The 21,443-nt window shown below is 41.8% G+C and overlaps 1 protein-coding gene across 2 annotated transcripts in view; it reads right to left on the reverse strand.

Moving 5' to 3' along the window:
• Positions 1-2,356: 2,356 nt before the first annotated feature.
• The window catches only part of PI4KA (phosphatidylinositol 4-kinase alpha), a 53,960-nt gene continuing 34,873 nt past the window's right edge, over positions 2,357-21,443 (reverse strand). For both annotated transcript variants that reach the window (XM_064726540.1, XM_064726539.1), the window contains exons 27-55: positions 20,759-20,842; positions 20,302-20,391; positions 19,716-19,835; positions 19,116-19,208; positions 18,615-18,771; positions 18,210-18,337; positions 16,829-16,987; positions 16,453-16,604; positions 15,845-15,952; positions 15,000-15,127; positions 14,785-14,904; positions 14,071-14,150; positions 13,740-13,933; positions 12,926-13,016; positions 11,953-12,120; positions 11,348-11,401; positions 10,259-10,379; positions 9,798-9,927; positions 9,610-9,680; positions 8,693-8,765; positions 8,490-8,560; positions 7,821-7,930; positions 7,126-7,230; positions 6,557-6,682; positions 6,125-6,245; positions 5,317-5,476; positions 4,405-4,494; positions 4,121-4,204; positions 2,357-3,044 (exon numbers count right to left, since the gene is read on the reverse strand). In XM_064726540.1, coding sequence (XP_064582610.1) covers positions 2,993-3,044; positions 4,121-4,204; positions 4,405-4,494; positions 5,317-5,476; positions 6,125-6,245; positions 6,557-6,682; positions 7,126-7,230; positions 7,821-7,930; positions 8,490-8,560; positions 8,693-8,765; positions 9,610-9,680; positions 9,798-9,927; positions 10,259-10,379; positions 11,348-11,401; positions 11,953-12,120; positions 12,926-13,016; positions 13,740-13,933; positions 14,071-14,150; positions 14,785-14,904; positions 15,000-15,127; positions 15,845-15,952; positions 16,453-16,604; positions 16,829-16,987; positions 18,210-18,337; positions 18,615-18,771; positions 19,116-19,208; positions 19,716-19,835; positions 20,302-20,391; positions 20,759-20,842 — 3,240 coding nt within the window. In that variant the 3' untranslated portion in view covers positions 2,357-2,992. The remainder of the gene's footprint in view (positions 3,045-4,120; positions 4,205-4,404; positions 4,495-5,316; positions 5,477-6,124; positions 6,246-6,556; positions 6,683-7,125; positions 7,231-7,820; positions 7,931-8,489; positions 8,561-8,692; positions 8,766-9,609; positions 9,681-9,797; positions 9,928-10,258; positions 10,380-11,347; positions 11,402-11,952; positions 12,121-12,925; positions 13,017-13,739; positions 13,934-14,070; positions 14,151-14,784; positions 14,905-14,999; positions 15,128-15,844; positions 15,953-16,452; positions 16,605-16,828; positions 16,988-18,209; positions 18,338-18,614; positions 18,772-19,115; positions 19,209-19,715; positions 19,836-20,301; positions 20,392-20,758; positions 20,843-21,443) is intronic.

Raw genomic sequence — 21,443 nt, forward strand, 5'->3', positions numbered from 1 at the left:
ACAGCCTGACTGAAGCAAGTAAGCACTGTGAAGAACACTCAAACTCATTCCTGATACAAAACCCTGGATGGCCTTAATTGTATTCTGGCAAATTCTGGGCATTCTATGCTAGAATACACACAAATTGCTATGTGGTTTGAGATTTGCAACTAGGAGTGACTTTCTGATTACCAAAGGTCCATTTATTATTTCTAATGTTATTATTCACCAGCTAACTACTCACTTCTAGCCCTAGATATTTTTAACATGGTACATTGATTTTGAGGTACAGGAAAGCACATGCACATAAGCACTGACTTCAATTAACAAAATATTAGAACTCCTCACCACCTCCCCTGAGAAGAAGCCTTCACATCTCCTCACTCCACCTGCTCCTCGTTAAAGAAAGGTGTGAGGAAGTTTACCACATTTGTAGTGTCAATCAGCTCCTTTCCTACGGAGCATAAATAGGTTCAAGTAGCCGTAGGCACAGAGCACCAAAATTACTCCATGTCCCAGTTGGTTATATAATAAATCTGAATTAAATCAATAATTAAAGCAGTTCTTGCATGCTACTTTTCCCTGATGAGCCTTCAAACCTTTTTAGAAAGCTACTGGCACTTCCCCATAATGAGAAAAGGGGCTCAGAGCCCACTTTGCTGTGAGCCACCCACTGCACGGGCAAGAGACAAGACCCACTTTAACACCCATGGCAAAAGCAGGTGTAAATTTTGAATGCAGCCCACCATGGAAAAGGGTCAGGCCCTCCACTGCACCACGCACAGGATGCACCCTGAAGGCAGAGCCAAAACACGCTGCCCTGGCTGCCCCCTCTGAGGCTCCCTAAGCTGTGAGCTCAGTGACGCTCCCTTCTCCGCAGGGACCTCCTCAGTCACCCTGGCTTCGGACTGAGGAGCTCCCCCTGAGCAGCTCCTGCTGCCTGGGCCCCAGGGACACACCGGGAGACTAAAACCTCACTTAAGAGGTGCTCAGAAATGCACACTCAAAGGGGAAGACGAGGACACAGCCATATCATCAACCTACCATCCCCTCAGACAGAGACCACCCTGATCTGCTGCAACAGCCCAGCTTCTGAGGAACCCCCCGGACTGGGCAACTACAGCCCCAAACCATGCTCCTCGAGGTCACAGCTGCGGCCCAGAAGCGTGACCCTCAGACGAATGGAGCTGGGCGTTCCTCACACCACAGAGCCCCACCTCAGGGCTGCCCACCGCAGGACAGAGCCCCGCCTCAGGGCCGGGCCCACCCCACGGCAAGGCCCCACCTCAGGGCTGGGTCTCCCTCACGATACCTCCGCCCTCAGCGCTGAGCCGTCTTCGGGGCGCTGACTCATGACCCGCTCACCCTTTATGCTTCGGGACCGTGTGTCGCGTCCCCTTCAGCCTTCTGGGCTCATTCTCCCTCACGACGTCTTCATCGTGAGGCTGTGTCTCCCTCAGCCCTCGGGGCCATAACCCCGTGTCGCCCTCGCCCCTCAGGGCTGGGTGCCCCTCATGGCTGGATGCCCCTCAGGCATGAGTGCCCATAAAGGCGGGTGCCCCTCAGGGCTGGCTGTCTCTCAGGGCCGGGTACCCCTCAGGGCGGGCTGTCCCTCAGGGCTGGGTACCCCTCATGGCTGGATGCCCTAAGGAGGTGTCCTAGGCCGGGATCCCTCAGGGCTGGGTACCCTGGCTGATGCCCTCGAGTAGTGCCAGGGGCGGCTGTCCCTCAGGGCTGACTGCCCCTCGGGGCTGCGTACCCTTCTAGGCTGGCTGTCCCTCAGGGCTGTGCGCTCCTCAGGGCGGGTGTCCCACCGGGCTGGGAGTCTCTCAGGGCTGAGTCCCCCAGGGCTGGCTGTCCCGCTCAGGGCTGAGACCGGCCCCCGTGCCCCCACGCCGGTGCTCGCACTCGCGCAGCAGCCGCCAGGGGGCGCGCCGGGGCCCTGCCCAGGCCGGGCACCCCCTTCCTTCCCTGATGGCACGATCCGGACACGCGGGAAAAGCACCCAAAAGGGAAAAATCCCCCTAAAGATGGGAAAAAAAATCCCCTAAAGAGGGGACAGGCCCTGTGTTGAAGAGCCCATGTAGAAGGACAAGCATGTAGATAAGGAAAAAAACCCCAAAAGACCTATGTCCCAGCCCAGGATAGAGGCCCTTAGCAACACTGGGGAGCTTTACCTTGATCCTACATTCCAGCTCTTGCACCAAACATTTATTTTACGAATACAAAAATGTCACTTGAGACTGAAAAACAGCTGAAGAATAAATTAGATTTCTCTATTAGAAAGAAAAGGCATAATATAATGAACAGTACACAAGTGTGCAGAGTGATGTATATACAGTAAAAACAGCACAGGGTGAAACATTTGCAACAGACACGAAGTCTAAGGTATTTTATTATATTTTATAGATTAAATATATCTTCAGTAGAGTCTCTTTTTAAAACACACAAAAGGAAAAAATACATTCTTCATGTACATATGAAATACTGACCATGTAGCAGGGACCATGTACAGTGCAAAATATGAATACAGCTACACAGACATCACCACCCTGGATGATTATCAAGCTCTTTCTACAGTAAAATTGGAACAAGTTAACATTTCTGTTTCCAAAGAGAAATCCATACCCTTCCCTTCCATGGCATTTTGTGCGATTGTGCAGGAAAGGGTTTAATTTACTTTTTAAAGACATTATAAAATCCTTGCATTGCATGAAAAATTATCGAACTCCTCAAGCTTTACCACTTTCACACATTCACAACTGTAATACAATTTTTATTGTGATTGCAACCCAACTCCAAAAATCCAGGGAATAACAGTAATATATATAACCTGGTATAGAGAAAGGAATGAATCAGAACTGATTGTTGCAATGGTCAGGATGTACCCAACATGTACACACACATACACAGAGGGTAGAGAGCCAGGTGTGATGAGCATCTCCTGTTTGTCACAAGTTTGGAGTGAGGGCACGGGGTTGCACATTTCACTTGGGCAGTGGATCTCTAGTGTCTAGTAGGGGATGTCATTCTGGTAGTACTGGATCATGTCATATGTTCTACTCCTAAAGAAGAAAAGCAAACCAGAGGTAAGGAAAAGTTTAAAAAAACACTGCACTGATTGTCAAGAAACATTCATCAGGATCCCACAGAGACAAAACATGGGTGAAGGAAATCAGCTGCTAATCAAAACTAGCCCTCCATCCTTTGAAGGCATTGTGAAGGCCCAGTTACTGTTATGGACAGCACAAAACATCCTGCTCTTGTTTAAACTACTTTAAAAAAGTATTTCCACACTTCCCACTGTGGCAACAGCATCAGCAGTTTGGATCCTGTGTTTGGATAAACCACAAGCACATCACACAGCATTTGCAGTTTGTTTTAGGAGAAAGAAATGCATAATGAATGAATCAAGATCATCAGGGATGCATGGAGACAGGATTATATGGAAATAAAAGTCATCTTAATTAAGGAGAATGCCAATAATGAAAATAAAAGTGCAGGGGAAATAAGAGCATTAACAGCAGCATCTCTGATGAGTGACTGAGCAAACAACTCCCAGCTTGTTACAGATAACTCAATTATCCATGGGTAGAGCTTATTCAGGTCACAGATTAACCATGCCACAGGTAGAAAAGCTCAAGCTTGTCAGAACTAAGCTGGTTCTGGCCATTCACACAGCAGTGTCACTGCCTTCACCCCCAGTATCAATCTGAGATTCTGAGCAGGTGCACTAGGGAGCACTGGAACCTCCACTCTAGTGGGGCTGTATCTGAGCCAGTGAGTGGCACTGGTCTCAAGCTGACCCCACAGGGAACTACACAAGAGTTTGTATTAGACTCTCCAATATATCCCACAAAGTCTGTATTAGCTAGCATAATAAAAGATGCCCTTAAGATATTTAACTATTACATTTATTTAGCCTAACCAGTCTTGCTATTTTACCATCCTGGACTTAAGTCTTCCTTCCCAGCACAAAACAGAGGAGATGCTGCACATTCAGAAACAAAGCTGCTGTCCAGCACTATCAATGACTCAAAAATTTTTGGCATCTGACTGACTGAACTCTACTTTTCAGCTCTGCTCAAAGCCTGATGGCCTTCCTTTAGCCATAGGGAGAAAACATGCATAGAAGCCAAACCTGTTGCTGAGGAAACAATTCTGGATGATCTTGATGATGAAAGTTGCAGCCTCCCTTTCAGTCATGTTGGGGCTGAACCTGTGTCTATATGCAGAAAATCACAATCAAATAAGAGAAAATGAGTGAGGTTTCCTTTGAACGTGGTACAAATGTGTCTTTGCACAAGCTCAGCCAGGTGTGATTTCACTTCCTGCAAGTAGCTACTTCTTGTGAAACCACTTGGTACAAATGACATAACATTCTAATAAGAAACATTTTCCAGTTCACACATATTGCTGACTTACTTCAACAGCTTGATTGTCTGCCCTCGGAAACAGGGCAGCCCTGTGTCCAACATCAGGGTAACCAGTGAGACCACAGCATCCATGTAAGGCCTAGAGAAAGAGTACAAAAACAGAGCATTCAGACTCCTGCAGCCTTAGCAGGTAAAGCAGACAAGCTGAGGAGTTCAACGAGCTGGATCCCACCTTTTCCTGTAATTAAATCAACACAGATAATCCTCTTACATTTGCTGTCAAGCTACACCATTGCTTGCAATCAGTCACTTTTAATTAAAAGTCACTCCTTTATGCTGGACTGTCAGATACTGAGAATGCTGCAAGATGAATCTCAAGAAGGATTATGCAAAGTAATGCTTTAGCAAACATTTATTTGGCATCAGAATGGTGAAGCAGTGCACCAAAATAGTGCAAAAGGCTGAAACCAGCAACACCACACAGGAACTGTCTTTTAATCTTAATTACTCAGGGTAATTCTCTGCTACATCAGCCCAGTTTTCCTTCTCCTTCCTGTCCTCTTGCTCAGAACATTTATTATCTACCAGGCTATTATTCTGCTGCTTGAGTGACACATTTGCTTTGCCACAAGAACTTGTCCAGACTGTTTCCCCTCAAGGAACCAAAATGATCTTGATTCCAAGACAGTAGTTTCTTATTGTATTAACAGTGCACTAAATTGTGTGAGGAAACGTGTGAAACATCACATTTATATATTGACTATATAAAATATTAAAATATAACATAAAGACAGAAAAAATACAACAAAGATAAGATGTAAAATAGCATGATTATTACATTGTTTCAAAGTTTGCAAGACTACTGGGCACAGATTCCCTACAAATCAACATTTGTTATAATTTTCTTCTCATCTGGCTTTGGGCATGCAAGAACTTCCACTCTGAGCACCTAAGAACTTACCTGACTGCCAGATAGCCTCTGACACACATCTCCATAAACCATTTGAATGGTGTTGCCTCCATTTTCCCTCCCATTATCATCACCATCTCATCAGTCAGTTTAATGTCAGGCTCCCAGCCCAGGTTTCCACCAGGTGAGCTCTCAAACATGAATCCAAAATCTGTGCACAAAAGATAAACTGCCTCATAAGCTTTGTTGGTTAATTGTGTGCTGTTAAAGCTGACAGAAGCAAGAGATGTGGATTGCATGTATTAATGTAAATATTTTAACTCCAACTGGAAAATAGCTTTGGTGAAGTGTAAGAATACCAACAAAAGCATCATCCCCATGACATGAGAATACATGTAAGAATGGTGATATCAAATAAACTGCTGAAATATTTGTGCAGTTCCAGAAAAGCAAAGCTAAAGCAGAGGTTACAGCCTCACACATCTATATAAATTTACTTGTCGAGTTTAATTCATACCCTTGCAGTGATGAAAGGAATCCAAAGACACATTTCTATAATTAAACACATACACACAAGTATCCATGCATGAGTACATAAACATGTGTCACCCATACATATGTGTGTATATACTCTCCTGAACCTGACAAAACCTTGCAGAGCTAAATTGGCACAGAAGCAGCCAACACAAACACACAACACTTGGCATGAAGGCATGAAAACCTTCCATGAATGTTTACAAACAGTGAAACCAGTATACAGATGGATCTCAAAGGGAAATGGGTTATTGTCTCTTATCAGCAATACTTAAGAGCAGAAAGCAAAGGTAAGAACTGACATTCAGAGGTGCATGTGACTGACCAATATGAATGATGTGTCCCTGTTTGTCCAGCATGATGTTGCCATTGTGCCTGTCTTTAATCTGGAGCAGGAACAGGAGCAGACTATAGGCAGCCATGCTGCGGATGAAATTATAGCGGGCCTGTACAAACAGCAAGTTAAAACAAATCAGAACAACTGGCAGAATTTAATAACTCCGCCAGGAGATGAGACAGACAAAGCTTTTTTTCTTCCATTCATGATTAATTTGAAGCAATGTCCAATGACATTCTCCATCCATCTATAGCTGCAATTACTTCTTTAGCTAACTCACTAATAGCTAAAAATGGATTATCAGCATCAGGAACTAGATACAGCATTATAGTAGTCATTATGCAATTATCTGTCATTATTTCTTATAGGTAGAATGTTTCTCAGTTGATATTTTGCTATGCTTGCCCAGTGACATTTTACCTTCTGGAATGCAAGGGTAGACTCATCTCCATATTGCCTTGTAAAATAATCATACATGCCAAAGTCTGTCTGCCTGCCCAGCTGGTCACGGGACGTGCAGTCAGGAATGCACTCAATAACACCACACTGCAGGGGAAGAAAAGGAAGAGGTTTGTAAAGCATGCTCCCAAATATATTTTGTTCATGGCTCTTGGCAGTCATACAGGTTCTCTGGGAAATGTGGGGAAGCCTACAGATCACCAAATACAGAATTTCTAGTTTATTAGTTAAAAAAAAAGTATATCCTCTCTTTTAGGATTTCCATGCAACTAAGACAAACTCTGTGACTTTCCACTGCTTTGGACAACATAGTCCCAGAAATCAAACAACATTGCAAGCAGCACAATTTCAGAGCCAAAAGTTTTAGAAAAGCAGGAAGCAAGAGAGGAAAGACACTTTCTATTGCTGGTACTCCAAATATTTGGTGTAAGTGATGTGAGCAGTACTTCCTTGTAGAATGGAATTTTTATGTGTGCTGGAAGAAAGTGTTTTTGAATTTTCTACAGCACTACAGTTAATTGCTCACTTACCCCAGGAGCTGTGGCCACCACTCTGTATGGAAACACAAAAAGATCCAGGCCTACCAGCTGAAATATGTTCTTGAAGAGATCGATGATTTGTAAAGCTAACATGTCCTGTCAGACAAGAAAAAAATTGCACAAACATTACAGGGCTTACAGGTCATAAACTGGACTATAAACATGCTCTGAAGAACTCTGAAGTGCACATTAAGTTAAGCAGGTGTGCAGATGTGAGCTTGTGTATGCACTAGGGGGGAAATCCAAAAGGGAACTGATAAATGCTCTGTGAGTGGGCAGCAAGCAACACTGATGATTTAACTGCTGACCTAAGAATGAACTGCCTATCACCCTTTGATAAAAGGGCTATTAATAACTCCAGGGGTAATAACCAGCATTCTCTCTTAATCAATCAAACTTCAATGTACAAGATCCCACCTTAGGAACTAAAGCTGTATTACCAATAGCTCAATTGAAAAATAAATTCTGTGAAAAATTTTAAGGCTTGGTAAACCTGTGTTGACAGAATGGCCTTTATTTCTAAACCAGAATTTCTCTAGGGGTACCACACAATTCTCCCTCTCAGTACATAACTGAGATTACCGAAGTTCCAAAGGAAAATACTTCTATATTAAAATTATTTCCTTTTTATGCATTATCACCTACAAATCTGTCTCCTCTAAGTGCAAACCCCAAGAGCTTTGTACCTGTCTGCAGTCATCGCCCACTTTAAAGATTGCAGCCTGCCAGCAAACCTTCTGACTGTCCTCATCCTCCTCTTCGCTCTCATCGATGGAGTCAGAGCGACAGCGCAGACCTGCAACAAGGGAACCAAGCAAAACCCAAACATGCTCTTGAATTAGTCCATAAATTTAATTTAAACTTTCTGTCACGACAAGCCCTCTGCACTCAAACCCACAGCATTCCACTGCAGGTGCACCACAGATATTTCTGCCTTACAAGGCAATTATCATAAGATAGTTCCCTTTGTCTACTGGAATTAGAACATCTCAAACCAGTGTTTGTGATTTATCTAATAAATGCCTGCAATGCCTGAGAGAAAATATGCAAAAATCTGGATTTTGCTACTGGGTCTAAAAACCCAGAAAAGGCCAGTGATTTCTATTTTAGTCTAAAGTAACTGTTATAATTTCTTCAAGAGCCCTATGTGGCTTGCTTCTTGGGACTTTAAAAAAAATTAAGTTTTCAGCATTTTCTTCTCTCTTCCTTTGATCCAGTTTAATTTCTCAGCTGAATCATGGCAAAGTTCAACACAGAAACACTTTTTGTGCAGTGGTACAGGTTACTAAAAGCAGGCAGTTTTAAAGGCGTTGCTGACTATTAATTAGTAGTATCAATGATTAAGTTGCAGTTACCTTCTTTTTCAAGCTCACTGACTCCACATCGTTTCACTTTGAATCTGGCCAGATAGGGTGCTTTTGCTGCACTAAATTACAGAAGAAACAAAGATGATGATGATGAGTGCAATTAGTCAAACAAAAATTTACAGAAAAATACTTGAATGTCATTAATTAACATATATATATATATGTAAATAAATATAACAAGAGCATAGTACCTCTGCATAGGAGTTCCTGATTTGTAATCAATATCCAGAACAATTGCTTCAGGATTGCTGGGCAAGTAACAGCCTGCAAAACAGCAGACAGCTGAGGACAAATCCACTGTGAGACAATGCAAGTTGGACAATAACTGATGATAGTGCCTACAACTTCAGTACATAGTTTTGAATTAATGTCAGAGAGAAACTGGAGATTACAGTGCGCCATGAAGGATTTGCATTAGTGAGAGATTTCCAGAAACTAATAAAATACAGTTTTGAGCTAATACTGCAGAACCTGTACCACAGAAAGGTCCAGAGAGGACATCTCTTACAACAGTCCTGAATTAGATGTGGCAGCAGCCCCAGTGGGCAGTGCCCTCAGCACTGGTACAAGGTCTGAGACCTGTTAGAGGTCAGGAAAGACTTCCATTAAGCTCCATTTTGAAGAGAAGATTCAGGCTGGGAAAACGTATGTTCAAGATTTGAAGAGACCCACAGATAATGACATTTCAAGGGAATGCCTGATGGGAGAAAGGGGAGAATTAAAGGAACTGGACATGCTTCATTCTTGAGATAAAACCTCTCAAAAACGCCACATCTTTTTAAAAAAGAAGGTGGTAGAAAGCAAAGTAGTTTATTTAGTCTTCCTCTTCAGACACACACTTCTACTTTTATCCACTACATGCATTACCTAGTTTGCTTTTGGGTAAGTTTTGATGCACCATATAGAAATTACTGGATGGACAAAAACATTTGAATTTTTTTCAAATTCTTTCAAAGAAAGAAATAATCAAACAAGAACAGCCACCAGCACCAGAACTGAAATCTCTATAAACCACCACTCATTGGGATTTCAAGATTTGCTTGCAGAAAATAAATAACCATGTTGAATGCAAAAGCCCACGATTTTATACAACTAAATCCCATCTTACCTGGCTGCACTTTCACCTCAGACAGAGCACTCAAACAAGCTTTTTTTCTTTCATCTCCTTTAGGGAATGGCCTAAAAAGATTAATTACCTTTTAATTATCTGCACATTATATATTACTCTACACACTAGCCTCAAGTTTGTTTCAAACTTACACAAAATTGGCACAATTTCTTAAGTACAATTCTTACTTGATAATGGCTGAGACATTGGTGATTTTATTGAAGAAATCAAACTCCCGTTGGTAGAACTCCTTGGCTGGGCCAGACAATGAGCCAGTTATCTCCTCCACTAACTGCTCCAGAAGTTCCCCAATGTCAGCTGCATATGAAAAAAAGGAAGCATCTGTGTCAGAATGGAAATAGAATGTAGAATAAAATGTAGAATAAAATTTTCAGAAAGGCAAATTATATGGCTGATGGAAATCAGCACCTTTGGATATTATTCAGAAAAAGGTACTGAGGGAAGCAGCACCCTATCTCTCTTAACAGACTCTTTCAGGCACTGATGCAGAATGGGCCCTACCTCTGTAAGTAAAAGAGAATTTCCCAGCTAAAAGGATTCTTCCTGACAAGCAAGAAGCAGGAAGAAGATTTAGATTGGACTGGGAAAAGGAAAGGAGTCAAGTCAAATTACATCTTAAAGCACTCACGATCTTTTTGATGTCCTTCCTCATCCAGGTAGATGTTGGTTTTCATGTTCCAGATGAACTGGTGAGCCAGGAGCTGAGATTTGGAAGCTGCCCACAGGATGTATTCCCTAACATAGCCCATCTGCAACCACAGACAGACCAGTAAGGATCAAAGTTCTACAACTCTCAGACTCAATATTATTGCTTCTAACAGCTACTCTTCAAACACAGAAAGTGTTAAATGGATGAAAACAAGACCTCTGCACCCTCTCATTTTGCTAAAAAGACATGAATGACAGTGTATTTTAAAAGGTAGCAAACTGATCTTAAATTGTTTTCAGCTTTGTTACTGACCTATTCTGTTATTCTAATCAGCCTTTCCCCACCTCTAGGCCATTTTCCATCTGTTCTTTTTGGATTTCAAATCTCTTTGAGCTCAGAGCATCTTCTACTATGTGTACAGAGCACAGTGTAACAGGGACACTGGTGCTGCCTGGCATTGCTACATGCTCCTGTAATACCAGAAATCTACAGTGTCACAGGGACTGTACCGTCACCTACACCATGGGATGGGAACATGTTCACCTGAAAATAAAGCACTGAGCAGAGTTCACTGCCTCGCTGGCAGGTAGAATGATCTCACATTAATGAACTCTGAACTTGGCTGTCAAGCTTTACTTTGGCTTCTGCAAGATAAGGCTGAGATCTGATTTCATACATGTGATAGAGCACAAGACACCCCTGGATGTCTCCTCTGGTTAACTCTACAGCAAAATGATTAAGGGTAACGATTTAACTTCATTACTGGTTGTCTCATGCAGACCTCCAAAAGCTCTATTCAAACAGAGTCCTCACCTGGGGTTTCCTATAACAAAATCACTTTCCTGACAGATGAGCTACATAGCCTTTCTCAAGTTTATGTGTTCATAAAAGAGGGGCATCCAAAACCAGCTAGCCTCTAGAGACAATAATTTTTCTTCTATGTATTAAAGATAGGATAATAATAAGCAGCATTAGATTACACCTAATTTTTGGTTTATTTACTGTTTTAAATCTAAAAGTTGCATTAAAAATCTGTTTTCTCCACATGTAGCTGATTCATACTCTCACCTTGTCATACCGCAGTGCCTGAACAATCTGTGGAATGTAGAATAAAATGGCATCCTGAAAGAGAAGGGATGGCAGGGTTTTACTGTTTTGTTTTAGTAGTCAGAAGGGAAGATGAGTCACATACACAGAGAAAAGCTCCTTTCAGTTAGGTGATAAACAAAATTCCACTGCCTCTTCATTTTAAACTATGCATGCAACTCTCTCAAATCTAAGTATTACTCTGTTTAGTTACTCCCTTCAAAAATATAATTAATAATCATGTACTTCACAGTCCTAATAGAAGTCTGACAAGTGCTAAAAAACAGCTTTCTTCCACCTTAGAAGAAACAACATTGTCATTGAAAGAAGAGGCAAAAGAGATGATTTAAGAAGGGCAGTCTGAAGAATTCAGCTTGGTGTCATTTACAACAAAGCTGCGAATACATGAGCCAGGTTTACATGTGACAATCAACTTCAAGTTTCTATCCCACTCTGTGCACATTCTGCAGTGTGCTATGCCCATTTAGCACGTGCCTCTCCATGGCATTAAAATGAAACTTGTGGCCACAGTGACCAGGGCCATAACTTCCCCTGCAGTGTTGAAGCTTTCTTGGAACTCCTCTTACCGGAGGGAAAGATCTGAGGACTTTAACTCCGTACTGGGCTGTCAGAGGATGGGGTGGGTACATGCTGGAGAAGTAGGACAGGCCAGTGGGTGGATCTGTGGGTGCCCAGCACAGGACGTGGCTGAGCTCAGGTGCATCAGCATCGATGGTGTGCCAGGTAACCAGGTACTGAAAAAGCAGGTCAGACACATCAGGGGTTTGTAGCACTCACTGATGTGTGGGTACTACACATCAGACAGGAATGCTGTCATCTAGCTCCCTCCAGCAGGGTAAGTGAAATATGGAACATTCTTTTTTTACAAAACTATGGCTGTTTTATCTAATGCATTTTTTCCATGGAAACCTAGCTGTTGGAATCACCTCACCTCCCAGAACATCAAATGAAGTTACTAAAAGTACAATCCAGGAGTTCTTGAACAAATAGAAAAAATAAAGGATGAGTCATTTTGAGAGGGTCAAAAATGGTTCAATTTTCCTACCATCTATTTTACAAGTGATGTACAGAACACAGCTCTGACAAGACTGTCCCTCACAGGATAAAGTGCTCTACAGCAGATCAGCATGATGAGCCTTCCTCACTTCCAGACCTTGGCCTCTGGATACACAGAAAAGGTCATGCTTGAAATAACTTCAGCAGCAGCACTCATCATGGCTTGGCCCAGTGATCTTTTCCCTTATTATGCCAAAGGAACAGAAATGGTGGTTGCAGTGCAAGTGATGAGTTTTGAACCATTTTGTGTACAGTGAGAATACCAAGAAGTAAAGTGCACCATTAACTAACTGGCTACCTCCTCTTACTGCTGTGATTCTCCTCTCAGCATCCTATTTCCACATCTGTTCTGTCATTCTCTCCTACCAGAGATATGGGTAGCACTAGAACATACACTGTGGCAAGTCAAGACTGTATTTTCCAATACATCTGAGTGAAATGGGCGTCCTGGGGCCCTGTAACAGTAAAAATATTCACAGGTACCTTTATTGCCTCAGGAACATCACTAACAGCTCCCGGGTCCAACCGGACCAGACGGGTCACTTCTGTTCCAATAGCTTCAGTGTTCTTAAACCTAGGTGTAACCAGGAGCACAATAACATTATTAGAAAATGTTGATGGCTTCTTCTATTTATGTGAAGATGAGAACAGCAGAAAGCAGAAAACTATATGCTCAATAAACAAATAGTGCAACCATGAAGTAACATACCCCAATATGCTGTGGAAAGGGGACTCTGAAACAACTGGTCCTCATCCAGTGCTTTTGTATAAACCAGTTGTATTTCAGCCCACTTCCACTAGTGGATTCTTGGCTAAAATATTCTGTCTGGGATTCTACAGCAAGCAGTGTACAGAACTCTACTTGGCAAAAACCATCACAGTCGTAAGGGGGAAAGAATTTCCTTTCCCTTCTGGAGCCAACTATGCTAATTCTCCTATAATAGTAAAACCAATATCTAGCAAAACCACTGCATTCCAAGATACTTTTAGCACTGCTTAAATGCTATGCTTGCTAATGGGCTGAATGGTATTAAAAAACAAACCTGATTTCTTCTGAATCAAACACTGTCTAAGCACTGGCAAAGAGTAGATGGTAGGAAAGGCAGGTGGACTCCATTAGTGACTGAGCCAAGTGAGTCCATTAAGTAATCTACTTCTTTTCAAAGGTCTCAAACAGTTGTGACAGTATGCAAGAGGCTGCAACCAGCAGCAAGTGCTATCATTATTTACTGTAAATACACAATCAACTTCTAAGGCAGCAGTAATTGCATCAGTTGTTTCTTTTGAAATATCTCACCTTGTAGGCAGCTGCACAGCAAGATAAGGAGAAATGCTCCAAGCCAGATTCACATTATCCTTCCACTGCTTCTCACTAAGACTGATGTATTTAGACCTCCAGTTTGCCACACTGCTCTCTCCAGTTTGATCCAACTCTAGCTCAGGGGAAGACAGTGGATTGTACCATGTGATCAAGCGTTCGATCTCAGTAGCCTGAAGGAAACAGGAAAAATAAAGAGTTTTCTGGAGGAAGCAAAACACTCCCAATCTCATCCTTTAGTTTATATATCCTGCAACAATAGGAGGGTATTAGAAATTCATGCAGTTAGCCCATCCTTCTGATAACTCACCAGCAATGAGAGCAGCAATGTCCTGCGCTTCATGTAGTACTTGTGCAGCTGTGTCCCCCTGTTTGTCTTCTTGGACATTCCTGGAGAAAAGGAATAAAAAGTTTTCAGTGGCTTTTGATCAGCAGGTGAAACTGCATTTTCAAACTGTCCACAGCTGGAAACATGGACACAGAAGAACTGAATAACCACAGGGCACCTGTAACTTAGATCAGAGCAGGAAGTCAGCACTGCAGCCACTCATCGTGCAGGTGTTCTTTGAATATATGAAGTACAACAGGCTACAGAGATATTATTGTAGCCAGCAGTGCATTCGCTTTAGTCTTCTAAAAAGAAGGAGCACTAGCTTTAAAACTGTACAAAAATACAGTCCATGATCCAATGTCACTCTGCTGTCTCCAAAAAGCACTAGGGGCATGTTTCCATAAAGCAAAAAATTTCCTTACAGGATTTCAATATAACTTGATCTCTTCCAGTCTTATTTCTCCTGCACAACAGAACTGAACATTCTCTCAAAAAACTCAGGTGATATCAGAACTTTCCTGCTTGTCACCAGTAAGACTTTTTCTGCCTTTGATTTTCAGAGTCTGGCACTGGTAGTTAAATAGCCTGCCAGAATATGAGCCTGATGTTTAAAATAAATATTGACTTTAAATATCTGAACATAAACCATGCTGTAAAATTGGCTGTAATGAGCTGGTTACAATCAAAAAATACCTGATTTTTTAGATATGGTTGACATGCCACTGGACAAAGGATAAGTATTTATCCATCCTTGTGTAGCTTGTTGTCGAGATCCAACATTGATATCCAGGTTGCTCCTGGTGTCTTGATTATCTAAGAACAGAGCACAGATCTGATGTAGAATCCAAAGAAACCATTTTTAAAACAGTGGAAAAGACACTTTTAAAACAGCACTTAAAGGAACTCACCAGGTGGCACAAGTTGGCTGGCAGTCAGATACTTCTTGTCTGAGAACATTGCTGTCCAAAACTTGATCAATATGCTGATATCCTCACGGAGCCTCTTTTCTCCTTGTGTAGGGAACTTTGAAGGGCAGCTTGAAGAAATCACACAAATAATGTAATATTGAATGCACTGGGGAGGGGGGGAACTCTCAGCAGTCAAAACCCCTCACCAGCCTAATCAAGTTGTACTTTTTATTCTGACTGAAATCTACAAGGATGAGACCACACATCACCACATTTTATCCTCGTGGCTTTATTATGCCTGACTGAAGAGCACAAACTTCCAATTATAACTGAAAATTAGGGCAGCAGTCTGTCAGCATCCTGGAATCACTTGGAAGTTATTATTAGGATTGAGTGACCTCCTCACATTCAGACATTTCTATCAATTAAATTTTCTTTTGTGCCTGTGTCAAATGTTGAAATGATCAGATTCAGTGTGTCTGTATTTTGAAAACAATAAAACCACATTTTCAGCCACACATACTATAACAGCAGTTCTTTAAACCTAATAAATCCAGATACAATTTTGAACATTGAATAAACTTCAAAATAAGAAAAAAAGAGAAAAGAATAGAAACATTTCTGCTTTTTAAATCACACATAAAATCTGAAACTAATATCTAAGCCTCTTTGAGATAATTCATCAACCATACTTAAGCACAAGAAAAGTTTCTGTTAAAGCGGGTAAAAAAGGAAAGTAAGAAAAATGACTAGAGGATAAAAACAGCTGCTGCTTTGAAGTATCACTGAAGGTCCAGGAAAAACACAAACACATTTTCAGTGAGTTGTTTCAAAATAAAGAGTACCTGAAATAATCAAAGGCAGTTGAATAAATCTTTTCTCTCAAAACATTTCGGATAGTTGCATTTGGAACCACATCAGCATGCAGCAAAGACAAACCCAGGGTCAGCAACCTAATAAGCAAAACAGAGAATGGAAATGTTGGCTCTCCAAAATGGTGACCAATACCCCACCATGCAAACCACAACTACAGCTGAAAATGCAGCCTGAGAAGGGTCTGTTTCAGAGCTCTGAGCAACCTGTTCACATTATCACCAGTTTGCTTTAAAGCTGTGACTGCAGAACCACAGAAAGTGAAAGCCTTCAAGTCACAAAAGGTGAAAATAACTGATGAAGCAAAGACTAGATTCGTTATTAGATCCATGATGTGGGCTATTCACTATATGAAATCATCCCATGAAATTTCCTGAAACACCAAAAAAAGTACTTTCAAGCTGAAGTGATCAACTTCTGCTTTGAAAACAGAGCTTAGACTGCATCACTACAGGCTTTTAAAGCAATCCTCAGCACCTAAAGCCAAGTTAAACATGCAGTGTTCAGCTGTTTTCTTCCATCTCCCTATAACCTTATTTCTCACTTCTGTGGCTGCAGAAGGAAAGCCCAGAGCACTCACTTGAATCGGGGCCCGATGGCCGCCACGTGCCGGTTCAAGCTGCCTTTGGCGCCCCCGATGTTCAGGGACAGGGAGCGCTGGAGGAGGCTGGAGAAGATCTCGATCTGGTCAGAGCTGCAGTATTTGGCTATTTCAAACCTCTGCACCAAAAACTGAGAAAGAGAGACAGACATACCATGCCTCCTTTGACCTTTCTCAATTTCAAAGCCCACCCCTAGACTTCTCTGCTTCAAACACCTTTCTCCCCCTCAATGATTATGCTCATTTAAACAGAGTGGCTCTCCTGGCTGGGAGCACATGACTTCAGTCCTTCCCCAAATCACAGCAACAGGAAATACAGACTGCCACAGGTGGGATATTCAGAAAAAATACACACCTCTATCCAGATGTAATGTGGGGTCACCTCTGGTGGACAGGGCCTTGGCTGGCTCTCCTCTGAGGCTGCCAATGGATCTGCTTCTTTCTGCTCTGCAGAGAACAGCCCAACTTTCTGCTCCACTGTCATTTGCCAGGCTCCGGCCATTTCCCGCATGAACTGCAAAAAGGAAGGTGACAGTGCTTCTTGTTTCAAGAGCATCTTCTTACATGGAAAGCACAAACTTTCCCCACAGCAGACACAAGAACCAACTACATCAATTCAAATTCACTGCAGTGCTGACAGAGAGGCAGAGACAAGACTGTACATCCCACCTGAAAGAAAATGTTTCTTTCACATAGTACATTACAAAAGGAAGGGAGACTGCCCCAGAATCTCGGCTAGTAACTGAAACTAAAGGGCAGCAGCAGCCAGGCACAGTATTTTGTTGAGGAGACTGAACTGCTAGATCAGCCCATGCCATCCATCCTCCTGCTCACCAAAGGTTGCTGCCTCCCAGATGAGCCCAGCAGGGACAAGCACAGACCAGATTCCTGTGACCTGCAGGACCTGGTTTGGCCCCTGAGCACACTGAACACACTCTGGCTGATCAAGCACAACATAAAGATGGCACCTAATTCAGTTTTGCTGATCCTGCTCTCAGGAGCAGCATCCTCTGTAGCAAGAGGGCTGAGCAACCAAGGGTGCTTCTCTCTTCTCCTCAATCAGATACAAAGACATTTCCCCAAATGCCCAATGAAAAAAAATGAAACTGATGCTTAAGAAGTCAACCACTGAAACCTGCAAGTAAACTCAACTAAGTAAATTCAGATGGAAGATTGTCTCCAGTGAGTGAAACACTTGGTGCTCCCTAAGCAAAGCAATTACCAGAAGCAGCATTCTCACTGCACCATGCTGAGTTGCTTTATTACCATTACATTGATCCCATCTCACAAAATACAAGCCTGTTACAGGATTAGGACATTTGCAAGCCTATGTTTTTATGTAATGGTGCAATACCAGATACCAGAGGGTGATTAATGAGCAGGGACACTGATTTCTCTTTGTTTCAAAACACCATTCCATAGTTTGTGATAGTATAGAGTCAATTAATGAACAGCTCATGCATCTCATCAGCAAAGTAAATTCTACAGCTGGGTTTCTAACAGGTTTCTTTTGCTGTAACATTGATGCTGTTGAGAAAGGTCTGCTTCCCACAGTCCACCTCATGGGGGTGCTCAGACTTCCAACAATACAGGAACTGACACTTCCTGGCAGGCTAAAGTGATTTACAGTGCATTTAAACATCCTTGACACAGATTCACAATATCTGTGAATCTCCCAAAATCTTCTCTCTTCCCTCTCACAGGGGCAGAGAATGAGTAATTAAATCACTTCCTACCGGCACTTCTATTCCATTCTTGGCAGCCAGCAGCCACTCCCAGCAAGCAATTGCTGTTTCCATGCCATGCTCATTGAACATTCGCAGGGGTCCCCAACACAGATGATGAAGGAGCTGGGGATCACAGTCTGAAAACAAACATTCACTCAGATTTCTCCAACAGAAAAACTGCTTTCCACACCAGCATGAAACTGGTGTCCATCATAAGTAATAATCAGTTCCTAATAATAAATAGCTTTTGGTTTAAGGAGACTTTTCCCCAGTATTAGCTTAATTCTAAAAATTCAAAACACAGTTTTGCTGCAAGTTGATGCATACTGGGTTGGTATATGGATAGTTTTTGTAGTTTATTATTATTATTGGCATTCACCATCAGAAAGCAGAACTCCATTTGGTTTTCATTACCTTTGCTGCTTATTAGCAGTGCAGTCAACTTAAACATGGCCTGGGTGTAGGATTCAGTATTGCTTAATTCAAGAGCAGCATTCAGGTCTTTGACCATAAGTTTATTCAGGTCAGATGTTCGTCCTGTGGCATTTGAGAACTGAATCATTCCAGAAACCTGTAAAATTGAGGGGGGGGTTTCAACAAAGAACAGTATTTTTAGGAATCCAGTTAAGTATTGGTCACATGCTGATTAGGGAACTCCACAAACAGAGGCATCTTTTGTTACTACTTTACCAAATCTTTAGCTTTATCTAATCTTTAGCTTTATCTGCAAGACTAACACTAAAATGATCTGTTTAATAAGCTGGGAAAATTATACTCTTTATCCTGAAGGGCTTTATAGACTATGTTTCATGTAACATAGACCCATACACCAGTACAGTTGGAAGGACATCATCTCCTGAGAAGTGATGCCAGAGCCTCTGGACACCCCCCAGCCATGGAAAACCCTGCACTTACTTCTCCTGCATAACGGTTGCGCAGGTTGAGAGAAGCCATGAAGTTGGAGTAGTCCTTCTTCACACAAGTTGGTCTTTCAGTTAGCTGGGTTGCCTATGGCCAGACCATAACAAGGTGTTTATACTGCTCATATCAAACCATTTGTCTCCTTATCTTTTTATTCCTTCACATATGTTTTAAATTTCCTTATGCTTATAATCGTAGTAGCATCAGGATTGTTATATACAACAGCACCAGGACTGATCAAAACCAAGTAAGGATTATGTGTATTTCTTCCATGGATACAGGATCATAGAATATCCTGAGTTGGAAGGGACTGACAGGGATCATTGAGCCCAACTGCTGGCCCTGCACAGGACAAACCCAACAATCACACCACACCATTGAGAGCATTGTCCAAGCACCTCCTGAACTCTGTCAGGTTTGGTGCTGTGACCACTCCCCTGGGAAGCCTGTGCCCGTGCCCAGCCACCCTCTGAATGAAAGAACCTTTTCCTAACACCCAGCCTTAAATCCCCCCTGCCACGGCTTCATGACACTGCCTCCTGTCACTGATCCCCAGAGAGGAGATCAGTGCACAAAGGAACAAACAATACTCACGCCCAGAGTGGTGTTCTGCCTGTTGTAGCCTGCAAAGTGCAAAACACTTTCTGTAGCCATGGCCAGTCCAGTGTGCTGGGACAGCCCTGATACCCAGTTCTGGTGTTTGTTTAGGTACTCCTGAAAAAAAACCCAAACTCCAGAATACTTCATTATCCTCAAAACAAGACAGATAAGCAAGTGCTGCATCACTGCAAACCATAGGAAACTAGATTACACACAACTGTGACAAAAGACTGTCTCTACTCATCCCTTCCAGGCATTGCACCCCTGGCAATAAGATTTTCTGAATGCCCTCCTAAATACACAGAGTAAGACACCTTCTGTACTCAAAATAAATAAAGCTATAGAGATAAATGCTTGAAGGCCACAATCTTCTCTTAAAAGAGTCACTTCTGACAATAAAACTCTTATGAAATGAAGTGGTTTGGACTACATGGAAGAAGGGAAAGTAATTAGTTGTCCTTTCACACAAGGATGGAAACCCTTGAGGCTCTTTTCTCAGGGAAGGAAATATAAACCTCAGGTAGATTTGCAGTGTCCAAGATGTGCAAAAATGAAATTTTCACAGAAGCAGGCCCATTACCTGTAGATGAGATTTTGTAACAGAGGGAGCCCATTTCATTGCCTCTTGCAGAATCATCCCACAGCGTGCAGCAAAGTCCTTGACTATACTCTAGAATAAAAAGCATCAACACAATCAGTAAAATACAGGACATTTAACAGACATTTAACAAGAGGAACTGGTCTTAAGGGTGTAATAAGTAACATAGGGAGTAAGACAGTTGTAGCAACATGACATAGTTAAAATTTTCTGTAACAGTTGAATGTGCCCTTGATTAGCAAAGAACTGTCATGCTTTAGGTAAAGTAAAATAATCTAAATTTAGAAAAACATAAATACTGTCTCATTTCCTATTATAAAAATCTTACCTAGTGAAGTACTTTTAAAAAATGACCATTCAGAGTCGCTCACCAATTTACCTCCAAGCTATGAAACAAGGCATTATTTCATTCTTTGATAAATCAAGGAGGGCCACTCACCTCTCTGGCTTCATGTGTGTCAGGGACTGTTATTCTGTAGGGAGCATCAGGAATGTCATAGTATGGTTGGTCCTTGTGAATGTCCTAAATAGAAACAATTATCAACTCTCAGTAAGACAGAATTCATCACCACCTGCCATTAACACCACAGGTAGCAAACAAGAAGCCTGATTACCAAACCTTTTTTGCTGACACTTGCTCTCAATTGGAACACCTCTAAAAGAAACTGTTTGCATTCCAGTTTGATTTTTAGAATATATAATTTCAAAAATCCAAAGCACTTTCCTCAACATTTAGTATTAAAATAAAATTCTATAAAAGCATTTCCATCTTCAAAAATTCTAGTATGTAACAGATTCAGGAAATATGGATACACACACACAGACTGGAGAGAATATAATCTGAATACCATAATTCACAGAAGGCCAAAAAAACCACAAACCAGAAAAACACCACTGAAATTTTATTTCAAATGAGACATTTCAACAGTTGCAAACCACATGTGACAACTTCTTAGCAGTAGTTTTACTACTTATGAAATAGGGATGCAAAGATAATTCTTGCTTCACAGAATTTAAAATTAAGATTTTATCAATCTTAGTAAAAGGAAAACCAAATTACAAACTTAATTAAGTATCAAATAAATGCAGAACAAAGTAAAAAAAATTCTAGGAAAGAAAAGCAC

Source organism: Zonotrichia leucophrys, chromosome 15 (genome assembly GCF_028769735.1).
Source record: "Zonotrichia leucophrys gambelii isolate GWCS_2022_RI chromosome 15, RI_Zleu_2.0, whole genome shotgun sequence".
NCBI lineage: Eukaryota > Metazoa > Chordata > Aves > Passeriformes > Passerellidae > Zonotrichia > Zonotrichia leucophrys.